The 19,165-nt window shown below is 34.3% G+C and overlaps 1 protein-coding gene across 1 annotated transcript; it reads left to right on the forward strand.

Annotated features, from left to right (window-relative positions):
* The first annotated feature begins 9,120 nt into the window (after nt 1-9,120).
* On the forward strand, nt 9,121-18,793 carry LOC148547142 (uncharacterized). The gene is made up of 4 exons (XM_088495318.1): nt 9,121-10,197; nt 10,483-10,800; nt 17,838-17,902; nt 18,742-18,793. Exons 1-4 carry the CDS (start codon nt 9,121-9,123, stop codon nt 18,791-18,793), a joined length of 1,512 nt encoding a protein of 503 aa, XP_088351444.1.
* Nucleotides 18,794-19,165: the final 372 nt, after the last annotated feature.

The raw sequence follows: 19,165 nt of genomic DNA on the forward strand, positions 1-19,165 counted from the left end.
ATCCACCTCTATTCTTTTGATCATTTCTCTATTTCTTTCATTTCTTCACCTATTCTATCTCTCTTATATATTATTATCTTTCATTTCTTCACCTATTCTATCTCTCTTATATATATTCTATTTCTTTAATTATAAATTTAACAATCAAAATATACAACATAATATTTTTTAATTATAATTAAATTAAATTAAAATTAAAATTAAAATTGAGATATAACTATATTATATTATTAATTTAACAACCAAAATATATTACATAACATTCTCTCATTAATATTAAGATGAGATATTTTTCTCCAAAATTAATAAATTTTATTCTTCTATATCCTCTTATCTACATCTTTCTCCTTCTCTCTCTACCCTTCACATTTTAATATTTTATATATAACTTATAATTTTTATTTTATATTACTAATTTAACAAATTAAAAGGGTATAGTGCGACTGTGCGAGATAGGATTATTATTGGTTGTTGAAGAATAAATTAAATTGAAATAAAAATAGCAACTGGAACTGACTTTAGCATTTGAATCTTCCAAAAAAGATCAAATTAACTATGCGCTTTGGTTTACATAACGCTCTTTCGACGGAGGTCTTTTGTTTTAGGAGACATCTAGCTAGTTTGATTATGTGCCACAGATGTAATGTGGCTCCGGAAACAATAGAACATTGCCTTAAAAATTGTGTAAATTTCAAAGTTATTTGGTTGATGTTAGATCCTTGGGTTATTGACTCAATTGAAGGCATCTCTATTGAAGTCTAGTTTCGAAAGGTCATGTCTGATAATGAAACTCTTTTTGGGACCGGAGTGTGGTGGTTGTAGAGGCATAAATGCAATGATATTTTCAATGTTGAAAATTATTGGACAAATCACAAAGTGGTTGCACTCATCAAAAGCACTGTCATGAATATAAGAACCGATTGTGTACTTCTTTTAGTACCTTTAAGAATCGATTGTGCTGAAAACTCCCTGTAAATAATAGTTTTAAAGTTAATTATGATGCTAATTTGTTTACTTATTTGAATTTAGTTGGATTTGATTGTCTTATTAAAAATTCTAATGGGTTGGATTGCGGGTAGTTCTGGTAGTTCTCCTTTCTGATCTATCATCCAATGTGAGCTTTCTGTAATTTGGAGGGGCTTTGTTTTAGTTTGAAATTACGGATTAAAAAACATATATAGTGTGTGAAACGGATTATCCAGACATTCTGTACCTTTTGCATGACTCTCCTAGTAGATGCAAGTCTGAAGTTGTTGATTTAGTTAATAAGATTCAGGAGCTGTTATCAGGATTTTGGTATCTGCAATTTGATTGGATATGTAGGAAAGCAAATAAAGTTGCGGATTGGATGGCTCGATATAGAGCTAGAAATAATTATTCTAATAATGTTATTTGGTCTGAGTCTTCAGCAAATCATCATAATTGATTTAGGATAGGTGTTTTGCTTTGTTTTTCATTACAATTAGAATAAAATATTTTTTTTTCAAAATTAACAAACTTCATCTCTTCTTCTTCTTTATATTTCTCTCTCTTTTTTCTCTTATTTTCTATCTATCTCTATCTTTTTATTCTACATTATTATTATTATTATTATTATTATTATTATTATTATTATTATTATTATTATATCTTTTTTTTATTTAATTTTAAAATTATCATTTATCTTTTTAATTTATATTTTTACTTCTCTTTCTTCAAATATTTATTACATATAATTTGAAAAAAATACTAATGTTGTGGTTAATAATTAGAATCAAGATTCAATTATTTCAAAACATTAATTTTAAATTAATTTTATAACTATTAATAAAAAATTTTAATACTAATTAATATCTAATTATATATATGTATAAAATATTATTTTTAAATAACAAGCATAAAAATTAAGTATTTTTATTTGTACAATAGATTTAACACCTAATCAAAATATAAAAGTATACATATTAAATTTTTTTAAATTTTAGATAATGAATGTTAGAATTAATTAGTAAAAAATTAAACTCTTTTATATGAAAATAATAACTAAAAAGCTTATTATTTGATTTTTTTATTTAAGGAGATCTTGGTCTCTTCTTATTAGCTTATGGGGACTTTCGTCTCTTTCGATCTTTTTGTAAAAGAAATTTGATTTTATAAATCTTTTCTATCATAATCTATAATATCAAGATAAAACCGTCGTAACTTCAAAAGATTTATATTCTCGTAATGTTATTACAAGCAAAAACACTAATTTTATTGTAAAATATATCTTTCTAACTTTTTGCTGAAATATTTCTATAAACTCAATACTAAGAACTAAGTTTAAGAATACGAGAGAATTTGTAAAGAATTTGTTTGATGTTTTTTCTGGTTCTATAAAATATGTTATAAGAAGGATATACTAACTCCTCATAACTCATTCTAATGCCTATAATAACTTAACTTTATGAGTTTAATTGTTATATTGTAAGTACTATTCTACTATTAAAGAGAATGTTATAACATATATGAACATATGATACCACAATAAAGTATTAAATAACACGGAAAAATAATAACTTATTCTCCTAGATCAAGTTAATCTAAAAGACAATTCATAGCCTCTAAAGAACATAAGAAAATGAGCTCATGACATCACAACCTTAAAATATATGCATTATTCTAAATATGTACGCTAAGGTATGATCTTTAACTTAGTTTTTCGTGCCACTCATGCTAATTTGAGCGTTAGAGTCTTTGCAGAAACATCTCCTACTATTAAAAATGACAAACTCGAGACATTAAAAATTTAAAATAGGAAGATGATGGTAATATCGTGTTTCCAATCTATTCTCTATAATTTTATTCAATTAACTCCTAAATTTAGAAGAGCAAAAACACTTCTAAATACTTCCTAAACCAATTTCAATAAAGATATATATTGGCTGGAGGGAATAAAACCATATCTATATCTACATATTAGCACAAATTAGTACTTAAAATTGGTAATGAATAGAAAAAAAATAGAATTTAGACTTTACTTTAACTCTTTCTACGAATTTAAATTCTCTATAAAATTTAATTTTATCTTATTTATAGATTGAGAATATTTTAACCTCAATTATATTCACATCTTAAACTTTTATATTCATCCTACTCATCACAAATCAATTTTTTTGAATTAAATATAATATTTAATTATTTTATATTTCATAAATAATATACTAATAAAATAGAAAATATAAAATTAAATTTACATTAAAATTAAAAATAATAAAATTATATTAAAATTTGTGTTAAATTTATAAAAAGAAAAAATGAGTTTGATCTTTCATTAATTTTATTATACATATATAATAATTTTTAATTATATACTATAATATACTAAAGATACGAATAAATCGGATTGAAATTAATATTTTCGAATAAAATTAGTATTGTCTTTCATTAGTACTCTATTAAGGGTCTATTTGAAAAGTTTTAAAAGTGATTAAGGGATAAGTACGATTTTGGTTCCTAAAGTTTTGTGCCAGAATCGAATTCGTCCCTCTTCTAATTTTGGATTTAAAATCGTCCTTAATGTTGCATTTGTATTTAACTTCGTCCTTTCTAATTAAATTTTTTTTAATGACAATTCTACCCTTTTCATTTCGCGCGAAATGCTTGATTTCTTCACTTGGATGAAAAATCCTTAACGTTTATTACAGCACCCGTTATTCACAACGCTTCATACACCAAATCCATTACATTGTGCCCTAACCCAGAATCGGAGAGGACCGTAGATGTTGATGGACTGAAATTGAAGAGAGGAGGCGAGATCAAGGAACTGGAAGGAAGGGACGTGAAGAGTCGCTGAAGCATTACTGATAGGGTTTGCGTAGGTATGATTTTCTTCCTTCTTTTCAGTATGGTAGCTCTTGCTGCAGTGGTTAGTGTCGGGTTAGATTACTTAGGGTTTGGTGGTCTGTTTATCGTTGGAATGAGGCCATGTGTGTGGAGAGTGGGGATTAGCATCGGTGTGAAATAGGAAGGTGCGTGTGTTTTATCATTTTTTATGAATGTCTATGTGTTATTGTACTCTGTTTCAGGGTGTTGTAGAAGACGATAGGTTATTTTAAAGTGAAGGTCTACCATGGAGGATGGTTTACGTATAAGAACGGTCCATTAGAGTATGTGGGAGGAGAAACAACGGTAATAGAAGAGATTGATGGTGATCGGTGGTCTGTATTTGAAGCGTATGCTGAGCTAAAACAACTTGGTTACGTCGAGGAGAATATCCCATCGTTGTGGTTTAAGGATCCAGTTGTTGACGACATGGAGAAAAATTTGAAATTGTTTAAAACTGATGCGGATTCCATTGAGATGTGTCGAATAGCAGAGTTGAGAGACCATGTAGAGTTGTATGTTGTCCATAAGGTTCAGGACGAAGAGATGTTTTCTGATGATGGCTACATTGATGTTGGGGATAAAGATGGGATGGGAGACATTAGTGAGGGGCAAGAGCTAGTTCTGTATGGTGGAGTAGATGAGGGGCGAAAGCAATCTGAACCATTTGCTGCTTACTCTAGGGCAGAGGACGACAATGAAGTTGAGTATGATAACTCTAGTGACAGTGACAGTCTCGATTCGAAGTATAATCCATCTGGGGAAGAGGACGATAGTGAAGATGATGTGCACTTTACTGATAGTGATGATGAGCTTGATCCTGAGGTAAGTGGGTTTCAACATGAGAATGTGATGAGTAAAAAACCTAGGGCTGTGAAAAAGAATGCTGGAGCAACTGAGCAGTTTGAAAATGATGAGGGAGGAGACAGTGATGACTTAGATTTCGATCAACAGGTTGGGGCTGATGGGTCTGATTTGGAGCATGAGGGTTTCAGATTTCCAGTTCACAAGCTTCAGAAAGATATGAGTCAATACAAATGGGAAGTTGGCACATTGTATGCATCTTGGGAGGAGTTCAAGGACACTGTAACTGCTTATGTTGTGCATACGGCAAGGTCAATCAGGTTTAGGAAGTGTGATTTGCAGAAGGTTAGGGCTATTTGTTCGGGTGATTGTCCTTTTGGGTGTATGCTGCAAAAATCAGAGGTGAGAAAACTTGGCAGCTACGCAGCATGAACTTGACACACACATGCACACAAGCACACAGGGTGGGTGTTATAAGAAAGAAGCTTACCCTGTGTGGCAGATGAGTGGCATACCATGAATGTTCATGTAGAATGTGGCAGATGAGTGGCATACCCTGTGTCCATGCTATCAGTTGCATCAAATTCAAGGGACTTGACTTAGAATCTTTTGTGGCTGGGTGTTATAAGAAAGAAGCTTACATGAGGTGCTATGACTCAATCATACATCCCTTGAATGGATTAGATCTTTGGAAGAGAACTGCACACTCTGATGTTATGCCTCCCCCTGTCGAAGGCCTAGTCACAGGCCAGTAAAAAAGAGGAGAGCAGCTGCTGGAGATGAATAACAGAGCAGCCGCACTCACCTATCAAGGAGGGGAGAGAAACAAAGGTGCTCTCTGTGTGGATTTGTAGGGCACAACAAAAGCAGATGCCCTAAACCTACTGAGGAGTTGGTATGATTTTTAATTTGTCTTCCTTCTATTAATTGGTCTCTCATATGTTATTGCTATCCCATTATAAAATTGTATATGTTTGTGTGGTCCAGCAGTCAAAGAACAAAGGAAAGCAGCAGAAGGAAAGCACCAAATCAAACCATCTAACTGCCAAGGGAGGAAGGAAGACTGCCTCTTCCCAGTCCAATCCCAAGCAATCTGTCAAGAGGAAAGCTGTTTCAGCAACACAGCCATCGTCTGCAGCCCAATCCAATAATGCAGCACAGCCAAAAAGGCCTAGAAGCAGGCCCAAAGGGACTACTAAGCCCAACTGCTCAACCCAACCTGCTCTACAGCCCAACAAGGTTGCCAGCCCAACAAGTTTAGCACCTCCTTCATTCTCATCACAGCCAGCCACCAGAACTCTTCCTTCATCTCAGCCTACCCTTACCACATCTTCAAGCCAACCTGTTGGTCACTTCTCTGCCAAGTTCTCTGGAGCACCTCACATTTCTCCAAAGAAACTGAAGTTAATGACAAAGTTGCCTCTAAGAAAATGGGAAATGCTTTAGAAAAGGGAAAATGGAAAAATTAGCATCCTATTGTCATGATTGTATTTTGTGCATGTTGTCTTATTTTGGGTTATGTTTTTGTGAACTTTGCTGGGAAAGTGCAGTGTGACTTGTTAGCTCTTTTTTTTTGTGATATTTTGCCTATAAGCATCTATGTGTGTTGTACTTGGTTGCTGGATTGGACCAGCCAACCCTTTTGGGATTACCTCTGTGTCTGAAACACTTTTTATTATGTATGTTACTATGACATTTACCATATTCAGTTGAGGTTGTCTTTGATTCAAGTTTGTTATATTGTTAGGAAATTAGTCAGTAGTGAAAAACAGGTATTTACCAAGCAGAAATCAAACTCACATTACAACAACCAACCATGCATACATAATTGTCATTTATACATGTTGAGAACCAATTCAACAGAACACATTCATACCAGGTACATAATTGTCACCTAATAACTTACCATCAAAACACTTTTCACCAAACCACATTCAACAAAACCAACCCTAAAAGAATTTACCAACAACAACAACAGCATCATACCCAAACACCCTTTTCATACCAGGTTCAATGGAATTACACACTTAGGCCTAGACATAGAAAAATTCTGCAGCAGCAGATACAGGAACCCAGCCCACCCAACAAACTCTAACAGAGCAATGACCATTAACTTCCACTCTGCCACTTTCGTCCTTGATTTCAAGGAGGCAACCTTCTTCTTCATCCTTGTAATTTTTGGGTTTTTCACCTCTGTCTCTGGCTCTGCCCAACGAAAGAAGTTGCATCCTTCATGCACCTACACATAATCACCATCTTCACTCTCCAGTCCTCAACCCAAATAACTCAACTCAGAAGAAAAGAAAGAAAAACAAACCACATAGTAAACAAAGCCCCAGAATCTGCGCCCATAGTTCTCCTTCGTCCCCGAGGTTCGCAGCACCGGCCTCTCACCATGGGAACAGAGCAGCAACCTACCATGCAAGGAAGATTTGCTTCGAGACGAGATCGAGCTTTCGGCAGCCATGGCGTTCTCCCTCCACGACGTGAGCGACGGTGGATGATGACAAGTCATCTTAGCCTAGTTTCACTAGCCTTTTTCTTTTGTTTTCAATTGATTTTATGCACTTTCTTGAGTCATAAGTAAGCCAATTGGGTAGAATTTCATGTTTCCTTTGATTCAATCAACCATGGATAAATTAATGCAACTTCATGAGATTTTGTGCTATAACTATCATATATTATGAAAGAATAATAATCTCATGATTTTGAGCAGAGCTTTGATGTCTTTGATTGATTGATGATAGGTGAAAAGAGCTTTGAAAAAGGTTGAAGAAAGAAGGAATGGCAAAGAGCAAGAGAGAACAAAAAGCTTGAGCCAAAGCTTGCCTCAAACTTTAGCTCAAACTTTTGGAGGAGCTTGACTACACCCTGGAGGGAGCAAAAGCTTGCGCCAACGTTTGACCTCAAGCTTTCAGGCAAACGTTGGCGCCACAACAAATACACCCTGGAGAGAGCAAAAGCTTGCGCCAACGTTTGACCTCAAACTTTTAGGCAAACGTTGGCGCCACAACAAACACACCCTGGAGGGAGCAAAAGCTTGCACCAACGTTTGACCTCAAGCTTTTAGGCAAACGTTGGCCAAGAAGCATGCAAGGGAGGATCCACGTTTGGCTCAAAGTTTGACCTCAAACTTTGGCTCAAACGTGGATGACAGCACGGGAGGCAAGCTGATATGAAAAGCTTGAGTCAAAGTTTGCCTCAAACTTTGACTCAAGCTTTAATGGTTCATGGCCCGGTTCACAAGTGGGTTTCTCTCCAACTCCAAGAGCAATCAACAGAGGCTTTTGTCAACCCAATTCCATCAAGAGCAAAGGCCCAATTCAAGGCTTGAAGATCATTTGAAGAGAGTGTATAAATAGCTTAGAATTTAAGTTTTTAGGGGAGCTTTTCCGTTTTAGTTTTTACTAAGTGATTTTGGAGAGCTTTTGGTTGGGAGTTATTTGGAGATTCTGAGTCTTGGGGAAGGGAAATTGAATTCTCTTTCTTTTTATTTTCTTGTTTTCAATTTCATTTACACTTGTCTTGAATCTTGGGTTGAAGAATTAAGGAAATTCTATCTCAATCTCACCTTGAGATCTCTCTGTCTCACTTTACCGCAACTTTTGGAAATTGAATTTGGTTTTACTTCTTCTTCTGTTTGATTTTTAAATTCTCTTGCAATTGATTTCTGAATTGGATCTAGGAAGGCATTGAGATCTAGACTTGGTTATCTAGTCTCTTGAGTCCTGAGATCTGAAATTTCCTTTTGATTTCTCTGTTGAACGCTTCTTCGAGCAATTTACATTTTCTGTTTGAGATTTACTGCAATTAAATTCATCTTTTACTTCCCTATTTGTTGCAATTTACTTTTCCTTGTTTAATTTCTGCAATTCCAATTCCCAACTCCTTTTATAATTCAAGCAATTTACATTTCTTGCACTTTAAGATTCAGCCATTTACATTTCTTGCAATCTAAGTTTCTGCAATTTACATTACTTGTTCTTTAAGATTCATCTTATTTACTTTCTTTGCTCTTTAATTTCCTGCAATCTACCCCTCTCCCTTTACATTTCAAGCAATTTAATTTCTGCAATCACAAATCACTTAACTCAACACTTGATTCGCTTGACTAAATCAATCACTAAACTAAAATTGCTCAATCCTTCAATCCCTGTGGGATCGACCTCACTCACGTGAGTTATTATTACTTGATGCGACCCGGTACACTTGTCGGTTAGATTTGTGTGTTTGGAATTCATTTTTTTTTCCAAAAAATACACATAAAGTTTTTGGCGCTGTTGCCGGGGATTGAAATAGATTGACAATGATTAAGTGAAGTGGAGATCTAGATCGAGCACTTTTTCTTTTATGTTTCTTTAATTTTTGACTAACACACTAACTGTTTGAATTTTTGCTTAAGCTAACTAAAACTTCATTCTAGTAATAGATTGAAGTGTCACTGGTTTTGTGTGTTTCGTGTGTTTTGTTTGTATGTCAAGAAGAGCCATACCCACCTTTCATGAACAAGACGAACGAATTCTCAGGAGATTAAGAAGAGCTGAAAAAGGGAAAGGCATTGTTGGAGAGGAAGAATCTGAGGAAGAATATCACGAGATGGAAGGAGATCCATCTAATCCCAATCATCCAGAAGGAGGGGTTAACAATAACCCACAACAGAGGAGAGTACTGGCCTCCTATACATTTGCAAATGTTAGACATTGTGGAAGCAGCATTCTTACCCCTAATGTCAATGCAAATAACTTTGAACTGAAGTCACAACTCATCACATTGGTCCAAAACAACTGCTCTTTTGGAGGAGGACCATTGGAGGACCCGAACCAACATCTATCCACTTTCTTGAAGATTTGTGACACAGTTAAAAGCAATGGAGTACACCCTGACATATACAAGCTGCTGCTATTCCCATTCTCTCTCAGGGACAAGGCCACTCAATGGCTAGAAACATTCCCGAAGGAAAGCATCAACACTTGGGATGATTTGGTGAGCAAGTTTCTTGCCAAGTTTTACCCCCCTCAAAGGATCATTAGGTTGAAGACTGAGGTGCAGACATTCACACAAATGGATGCTGAAAATCTATATGAGGCATGGGAAAGATATAAGGCTCTGCTGAGGAAATGTCCACCAGAGATGTTCACTGAGTGGGATAAGCTGCAGAACTTCTATGAAGGGCTCACTCTAAAGGCTCAAGAGGCACTTGATCACTCAGCCGGAGGATCATTGCAACTGATGAAAACTGCAGAAGAGGCTCAAAATCTCATTGACATGGTGGCTAACAACCAGTATTTCTTTGCTCATCAAAGGCAACGCCAACCATCACAAAGAAGAGGAGTAATGGAGCTGGAAGGAGTGGATTCAATTCTGGCTCAAATGATGCAGCAGCAGATTCAGCAACAATTTGAGCAAATGGCCAAAAGAATTGATGGCCTACAAGTAGCAACAGTGAGTGCCTCAAGCCAACCAACAACTCCTTGGGGGCAGAATGAGGAGAACCAAGAAAAACAACAACAAGAGCAAGTGCAGTATATGCAAAACCAAGGATCAAATGAGGTGTATGGTGACACCTACAATCCATCCTGAAAGAACCACCCAAACCTCAGATGGGGGGATAATCACAACCAGAACCAACAACCATGGCAGAGGAACTCAAATTAAAACACTTCAAGAAACAACCAAAACCACAACCAGCAGCAAACTAACCAAAACCCTTACAGAAAATCCCAAAACAACTTTCCCAACTCCAATCATTATCCATCCAATAACCAACCCACCAACCAAAACACTTACCATCAACCATCAACACCCCATAACCAAGCAATTTCACATGACTCTCAGAGGATCACTAATATGGAAATGTTAATGGAGAAGATGATGAAGCACCAAGAAATGACAACAAGGAACCAGGAAACCTCCATGAAGAATATGGAAAGGCAAATTGGCCAGCTCTCTAAACACCTTGCAACAGAGAGACCATCAAGTTCTCTGCCAAGTGACACAATTCCAAATCCTAAGGAAGAGTGCAAGGCGATACAGTTAAGAAGTGGGAGAGCATTGATGAGTAACAATGATATTACAAAGAAGCAAGTGGAGAGTAGCAAGAGGTCAATAGAGGAGGAAAAGCCAACACACGCAGAGGAAGCCAATGATCAAGATGTGATGCCAAACAAGAGCACTGAGAAACTCAAAGAGAAGAACAACCAGCCACACAGTTCAAAGGAAGAATTTTAAGGACAGCAGCAAGTGGAGAAGAGCATTACACCTCCACTGCCATATCCTCAGAGGTTCAACAAAGAAACCAAAGATCAATATTTCCGCAATTTCCTGGAAACTTTCAAGAAGCTAGAAATCAACATTCCCTTGGCTGAGGCATTGGAACAGATGCCCTTATATGCCAAGTTCTTGAAGGAAATCATCAACAAGAAAAGAAGTTGGCTGGAGAAGGAAACTGTGCTTCTCACTGAAGAATGTAGTGCGCTCATCAGAAAAGGACTCCCTCCCAAGCTGAAAGATCCTGGAAGTTTCTTCCTACCTTGCACCATTGGAAGTCTATTTATCAACAAGGGGATGTGTGACTTAGAAGCAAGCATAAATCTAATTCCATCATCTTTAGTGAAAAAGCTTGGCATAGGGAAGGTGAAACCAATACAGATGTCCTTGGAATTGGTGAACCAGTCAGTAGTACATCCCAAAGGAGTGATTGAAAACCTTTTAGTTAAGGTTAATAAGTTCATTTTTTCTGCGGACTTTGTAATCTTGGACACTGAAGAAGAAGAAAACAATTCAATCATCTTGGGAAGGCCATTTTTGGCCACTGCTAGAGCCATCATAGATGTAGAATAGGGAGAACTAACTCTCAGGATGCACGAGGAAAGCATTATCCTGAAAGTGTTTCCAGAACCACAATTTAGTGAAGAAAGAAGCAAGGTAGTCAGCGACTGTTTTCCAAGGCAAGCAACCAACAACACAGGGGAGCAAAAGAATGAGCATGTGCAAGGAGGAGAAGGAATTCAAAAAGGAATTAGGATGATAAACAAGAAGGAAGGTACCACAACCAAAGCTGCTGTCAAGGAAGAAAGGCTAACAAGAAAAAGGAAGAAAAACAAGAAGAAGGCTCACAAAGGGTGGAAGAATAAAAAAATCCCAACTGAAGGATTTTCTAAAGGCAACAAGGTGCAATTAATATATCAACAGCTGGGAACTGAGGATCACTACACTGTTAACTAAGTACTCTCTCTTGAGCACATTGAAATTGAGCATCAAGGCACACAAAGAAGGCTTACAGTGAGGGGGGATAAGCTTCGACATTTCAGTCATCAACCATCCTAAGGGGATCGATGTCAAGCTAATGACAATAAAGAAGCGCTTGTTGGGAGGCAACCCAACCTGAGGTAGTTTTCTTTTCATAGCTTTTTCAATAAAAATGTTGAATAATTAAGTATGTATTGCAAAGAGCTAAGTTTGGTGTTGCACACCAAAACAATTTAAGGGAGAATGAAGGATTCTAAGTTTGGTGTTCCACCAAAATCTCATTTAAAAGTATACTCGCACCTCCTGCATAATGCTAGCTCCAAGCAATCAAACAAATTATTCAACCATTTAATTGCTTTTTAGTTTTGGTTCCATAACCTTTAGCAAGGCCAAAAGAATTCATAAGTGGACAACCTTTTGCATTAGAGACAGTGGCAAGGAATTAAGTTTGGTGTTTCCACACCAAATTAAATCCAAAAGCCACACTCAATTCATATATACTAACCAGTCACTTAAGGGCTTGAGAAGCAAGCAACCTTTGAAAATTGTGCAGGGAACTAACCACCAATTGAAGACATCATGCACCACAACTCAAAAGGGGCACAACAGAAGGAAGAACAAAAAGAACTGCAAACCAATAGGTTGTATCTATACTTAACTCTTGCGGTTGAGAAATGCTTCGATTTATGACTTGCTAAAGTGTTCATCTAGTGTAGGCAAAATCACTCTTTAAAATAAGTAAGCTAGTCTAAGTGTGTGCTTGTGTGTTCACTTTCACTTAACTAAAAGCATGCTTTGACCCCTGCATCTTTAATTTAATAAAAGAAATGTTTGAAATGTGAAATGAGATAGTTCTTTGTTAGCTGGAAGTACAATAAAAGTAAGTGGTGGTATGTATGTGTGATTGTATGATAGCTCACTTTTAGTGAATAAAAGAACTAGACTGTCTCCTTTTAAATAGAAGGTAGCTCACTGTCTATGAATCTCAATAAAATAAAATTCCTAGGTTAAAAAGAAAAACAAAAAGAGAAAAGAAATAGCCAAAGAGTGGCAACAGAACAAAAAAAAGAAGTAAAGCTAGACACTAATAGCTTGAACCTTAGAATATATGCCTGTGGTGTCTTTGTACTAGGATCTGCTTGGATTATTAAGTTTTTTGGAGTGCATCAACACTTGGTGACTTGGGTTAACTAACCCGGGATCATCAACTGAAAGTCCACTATCAAGAGCAACCTAATTACAAGGATTTAGTAACCCAAAGAGGTGCTGGGCATCAATATTCTAAGAAGGAATGTGAGCCAAGTGTCTATAGTGAATAATGTGTCAAGCATAAAAGAAAGAAAAGAGCTTGTTACACATGACACTGAACTAAAGCTTATAGAAAAAAAAATTATAGTCAAGGACAAAGGAATAATGAGAGGTCATAGCAGTGTGTTGCTTGATGCTTGGAGGAGACTTTCTAGGCCTAAATATCAATAAGAAGTGAGTGTTTACATATCTACATGAAACCCCATGAACCACCAATAATACTCTGCTAGCATAAACATCCTCTCCCATTTCATTCTTTCTTCTCAATAACTCCTTTCTTGCTTGGGGACAAGCAAGCTTTAAGTTTGGTGTTGTGATGACAAGTCATCTTAGCCTAGTTTCACTAGCCTTTTTCTTTTGTTTTCAATTGATTTTATGCACTTTCTTGAGCCATAAGTAAGCCAATTGGGTAGAATTTCATGTTTCCTTTGATTCAATCAACCATGGATAAATTAATGCAACTTCATGAGATTTTGTGCTATAACTATCATATATTATGAAAGAATAAAAATCTCATGATTTTGAGCATAGCTTTGATGTCTTTGATTGATTGATGATAGGTGAAAAGAGCTTTGAAAAAGGTTGAAGAAAGAAGGAATGGCAAAGAGCAAGAGAGAACAAAAAGTTTGAGCCAAAGCTTGCCTCAAACTTTAGCTCAATCTTTTGGAGGAGCTTGACTACACCCTGGAGGGAGCAAAAGCTTGCGCCAACGTTTGACCTCAAGCTTTCAGGCAAACGTTGGCGCCACAACAAATACACCCTGGAGAGAGCAAAAGCTTGCGCCAACGTTTGACCTCAAGCTTTTAGGCAAACGTTGGCGCCACAACAAACACACCCTGGAGGGAGCAAAAGCTTGCACCAACGTTTGACCTCAAGTTTTTAGGCAAACGTTGGCCAAGAAGCATGCAAGGGAGGATCCACGTTTGGCTCAAAGTTTGACCTCAAACTTTGGCTCAAACGTGGATGACAGCACGGGAGGCAAGCTGATATGAAAAGCTTGAGTCAAAGTTTGCCTCAAACTTTGACTCAAGCTTTAATGGTTCATGGCTCGGTTCACAAGTGGGTTTCTCTCCAACTCCAAGAGCAATCAACAGAGGCTTTTGTCAACCCAATTCCATCAAGAGCAAAGGCCCAATTCAAGGCTTGAAGATCATTTGAAGAGAGTGTATAAATAGCTTAGAATTTAAGTTTTTAGGGGAGCTTTTCCGTTTTAGTTTTTACTAAGTGATTTTGGAGAGCTTTTGGTTGGGAGTTATTTGGAGATTCTGAGTCTTGGGGAAGGGGAATTGAATTCTCTTCCTTTTTGTTTTCTTGTTTTCAATTTCATTTACACTTGTCTTGAATGTTGGGTTGAAGAATTGAGGAAATTCTATCTCAATCTCACCTTGAGATCTCTCTGTCTCACTTTACCGCAACTTTTGAAAATTGAATTTGGTTTTACTTCTTCTTCTGTTTGATTTTTAAATTCTCTTGCAATTGATTTCTGAATTGGATCTAGGAAGGCATTGAGATCTAGACTTGGTTATCTAGTCTCTTGAGTCCTGAGATCTGAAATTTCCTTTTGATTTCTCTGTTGAACGCTTCTTCGAGCAATTTACATTTTCTGTTTGAGATTTACTGCAATTAAATTCATCTTTTACTTCCCTATTTGTTGCAATTTACTTTTCCTTGTTTAATTTCTGCAATCCCAATTTCCAACTCCTTTTATAATTCAAGCAATTTACATTTCTTGCACTTTAAGATTCAGCCATTTACATTTCTTGCAATCTAAGTTTCTGCAATTTACATTACTTGTTCTTTAAGATTCAGCTTATTTACTTTCTTTGCTCTTTAATTTCCTGCAATCTACCCCTCTCCCTTTACATTTCAAGCAATTTAGTTTCTGCAATCACAAATCACTTAACTCAACACTTGATTCGCTTGACTAAATCAACCACTAAACTAAAATTGCTCAATCCTTCAATCCCTGTGGGATCGACCTCACTCACGTGAGTTATTATTACTTGATGCGACTCGGTACACTTGCCGGTTAGATTTGTGTGTTTGGAATTCGTTTTTTTTTTTTCCAAAAAATACACATCAGTGGTGTCGGCAGCAGTTCCAGATTCAAACAACTTGCCCTTATTTTTGGGGGTTAACATATACATTTATATTGCTATTCCCTTTATTTTTATATAATTATTCTTCTAACTACCCTAACGATGAAAAGGGCATTTATGTCCGAAAAAAATTTTAAGGATGAAGTTAAATACAAATGCAACATTAAAGACGATTTTAAATCCAAAATTAGAAGAGGGATGAATTCGATTTTGGCACAAAATTTTAGGGACCAAAATCGTACTTATTATCCTTTTTTTATTTTTTGACTTATGAAAAATAGTAATATTAATGTCTGGTGTAATTTTCAAAACTAAATTGTAGCTTTCTAAAAAGCTATTTAAGAGTTTATAGATAAGTTAAAAAAATAACTTCTCTCATAATACTACTATACTATTTTTTATTATATTTTTATAAAATAAGTACTTTTAAAACTAAAAATTTAAACATAAAATAATATATTTATAAAATACTTTAATATAGTTATTTATTGTTTTAACTATTTTTTAAAAGAATATTTAATTAAGCTGTTTACCATACTACACTTAATTATTACAAGAACATTAAATGTATTTATTGACGTCCAGATTACGTTTGAACGTTTCTCCCTAGGTAAGTCATCATAGTTTTTCATTTTCGCGTAAATATAATTAAAGAAATACTTTTTTTTAGAATTATTAAAAACTATATATGTTAAAATATAAGTCTTGTTAATATGGCATTGTTTCGTATCGTGTATGATTACGTTTGAACGTTTCTCCCTAGGTAAGTCATCATAGTTTTTTATTTTTACGAAAATATAAAAGAAAGACTGTTTTTTTTTAAGAATTATTAAAAACTATATACACTACCAGAAACACGGTAGTTTATCACGGGAAAATATTCACGAACAAGAAGCAGTGGCAAATTTTCATGATCGTCGTAATCACTTGCAACGTTTTGCTTTTCCGTGGTTAAATTGTGCGAAAGTTTTTCACGTTCTTGTTTGTCTGTGACCAATTTGAATTGGACTCTCTCAATTAGCACAGACCCAATGCTCACCGTGGCGAAATCAAACGATGTCTACTTTTAAATTACGCGCTTCTAGTGTTTCCTTCCATCCCTTTCAAAAATTTTATAGGCAGTTCCTATTTTTTTCAAATTTAAACTTTAATAATAAATTTCAATTTGTAAGGGTGCAGACTTATCTAGTTTGTCGATGTTTTTTCTCTCTCCTTTCCGGCTATTTTCAATTGATAAGATATGCATTAATTGGAATAATATAAAAAGAGTACATACTTATAACTCTAATTAATTGAGAATGAATGATAAAAATATAAAATTCATAATAAAAAGAGTACATTTTTTTTTGTCCCTAATTCACAATATGTATTAATTTTCCTAAATTTTATTTTTTTATTTTTATTTTTTTATTAATTTAATAAAAAAATATCCGACATAAGTTAACGTAGGTTTATTTTTGAAATAATTACAAAATTTTAATATTTTTTTTCTCTGGCAATCTTTTTTTATTTTTTAAAATCCAAGTCAAAATCCATAATCTTAATTAGTATGTACCGTCTTTGAAATATGATATAAAATTATAATTTTATATTTTTTTATTATAGTTAACTATTAATTTAAATTAAAAATCTAAATTACTTGACTGAAATAAATTCAAATGAACGTTTACAAGACACAAGTGAAATTTTGGGCGGAAAAAAAATAACTTTCACTTAGCACTAAAGTAAAGTCCACTCACTAGAAAATTGGAAGAACTCTCTCACATGACTATTGTTCAGTTTCTCCGTATTCAGCATTGAGTAACCGAAGATGCATTAGTTTTTTTTGTGACTAGAAGATGCATTAGTTGAAATAGTATAAAAAGAGTACATACTTATTGCTTTAATTAATTGAGAATGAATGTTAAAAGTATATATAAAATTCATGATAAAAAAGAGTACTTTTTTTTTTCTCTAATTTACAATATGCATTAGTTTTCCTAAATTTTATTTTTTTATTTTTTATTATCTTTTTATCAATTTAGTAAAAAAAATATCCAACATAAATTAACGTAAGTTTATTTTTGAAACAATAATTAGTATGTACCGTCTTTGAAATATGGTATATATTATAATTTATATATTTTTTATAGTTAACTATTAATTTAAATTAAAAATCTCAATTACTTGACTGAAATAAATTCAAATGAATTTTTACAAGTGAAATTTTGGGCGGAAAACTTAAAAGTAATTTTCACTCAGCACCAAAGTAAAGCCCACTCACTAGAAAATTGGAAGAACTCCCTCACAGGTTCACACTATTGTTCAGTTTCTCTGTATCCTTAGTAAATTCAACGTTAAGTCACCAAAGAAGGTCCCAAAATAGCGGAAATCAAGATTTTGCAGGCAATCCTAAATTACAAAGAAGAATGGAAGGAACCCTAAGCAGCCCTTTTTATGTTTATCTAATATTCTCTTGGATCTTTACTTTTTTTTTGTATTTAAAGGACTTTTTTTTTTACCATTCACTAATTCTTCCCCAATATTCCTGTGTAGGAACTAGATCTGCGTGTATCAATGCTGCAACTTTGTCTCTTGTCGATGCTGGGATCTCCATACAAGTTTGTGTTTTCTTTTAAATTGTTCAACTTTTAATTTAGCTTTGTAGTTTTGTAATTATTGAAACTTATATGAATATGGATAAATTTGAACTAAGTAGAAGACAATGTTAAAGGTCCTGATACCAACGTTGAATAAAGTTACACTTCTTTAAGTTATTATCTGTGCTCTCACAATTCCCGAATACATAGTATCTAATTATCTATTTCTTTATATTATCAATAGCATTTTTGCTTTAGTATTTGTTTCAATATTTAAGCTGCTAATGGATGAATATGTCAATAATGGTAACTTAGAGTAATGGATGCATGTTGCCATGGAACAAGGGACACTTACCTGGGAGGTCCGCATGAAAGTTTTATTCGATAGTTACCTGGTAAGCTCAACTTTCTACTTTAAAATATTGACCTTAGTAATTTCTAACACATTTTTATTTTTACTTTAAGTTCTTTTTCTCTAAATAGTTTTGATTGCAATTCAATATCTCGCTAATAGTATTCGTTTGTCTCGTTAAATAATACTATAATTAAGTTTTAATATGAGAAAATATCATTAATATCACTCTCTATTTTATCTTTATTCTTGACAGACTTGCTTATTTACTTGCATGAAGCAATTGAATTGAAAGTTGTTCACCAGGATATCAAGTCTAGCAATATATATATTGATTGATGACGAGTTCAATAAGATGTTTTATGTTGTGAAAATGAAAACTCAGCATTATTGGGTATGCATTTCTACTTTTTTTTTAACTACATTAAAATATTATTTTAAATAATGTCTTGGGACTTTTTTTTCATGAATTAAGAGATAACACAATCTTATTTGAATGTTTTTGCAGGTATTCCAATGAAGATGTTAGAGATCTAATAATGATACATTCTAATACTTGATTTTGTAATAGTTTAAACTCATTTAGTTCAGGATATTTGCTTTTCAACACTGTTACTTAAATTTCATATTTTTATTACTAAAAATATTACTTATATGGATATGGCTAATCTTTTTTAATTTTGCTCTAAGTAACATCTTTATTTTATATATATATATTTTTTTAATTTATCTTTTATGATTAGCCACGGAAAAACCGTGGCTAAATAACCCAACAATGTTTAGCCACAAAAAAAATGTGGCAAAAAAGCCCAGCTTACCAATATTAGCCACGGAAAAATTGTGGCAAAGCTATACTTGTTGGTTACACTGTTATCATTTAGTCACGGTTTAGAGTGTGGCCAATAACGTAAAAACCGTGGCTATTCAGATGT

Source organism: Arachis ipaensis, chromosome B8, assembly GCF_059453495.1.
Source record: "Arachis ipaensis isolate K30076 ecotype BB chromosome B8, ASM5945349v1, whole genome shotgun sequence".
Lineage (NCBI taxonomy): Eukaryota > Viridiplantae > Streptophyta > Magnoliopsida > Fabales > Fabaceae > Arachis > Arachis ipaensis.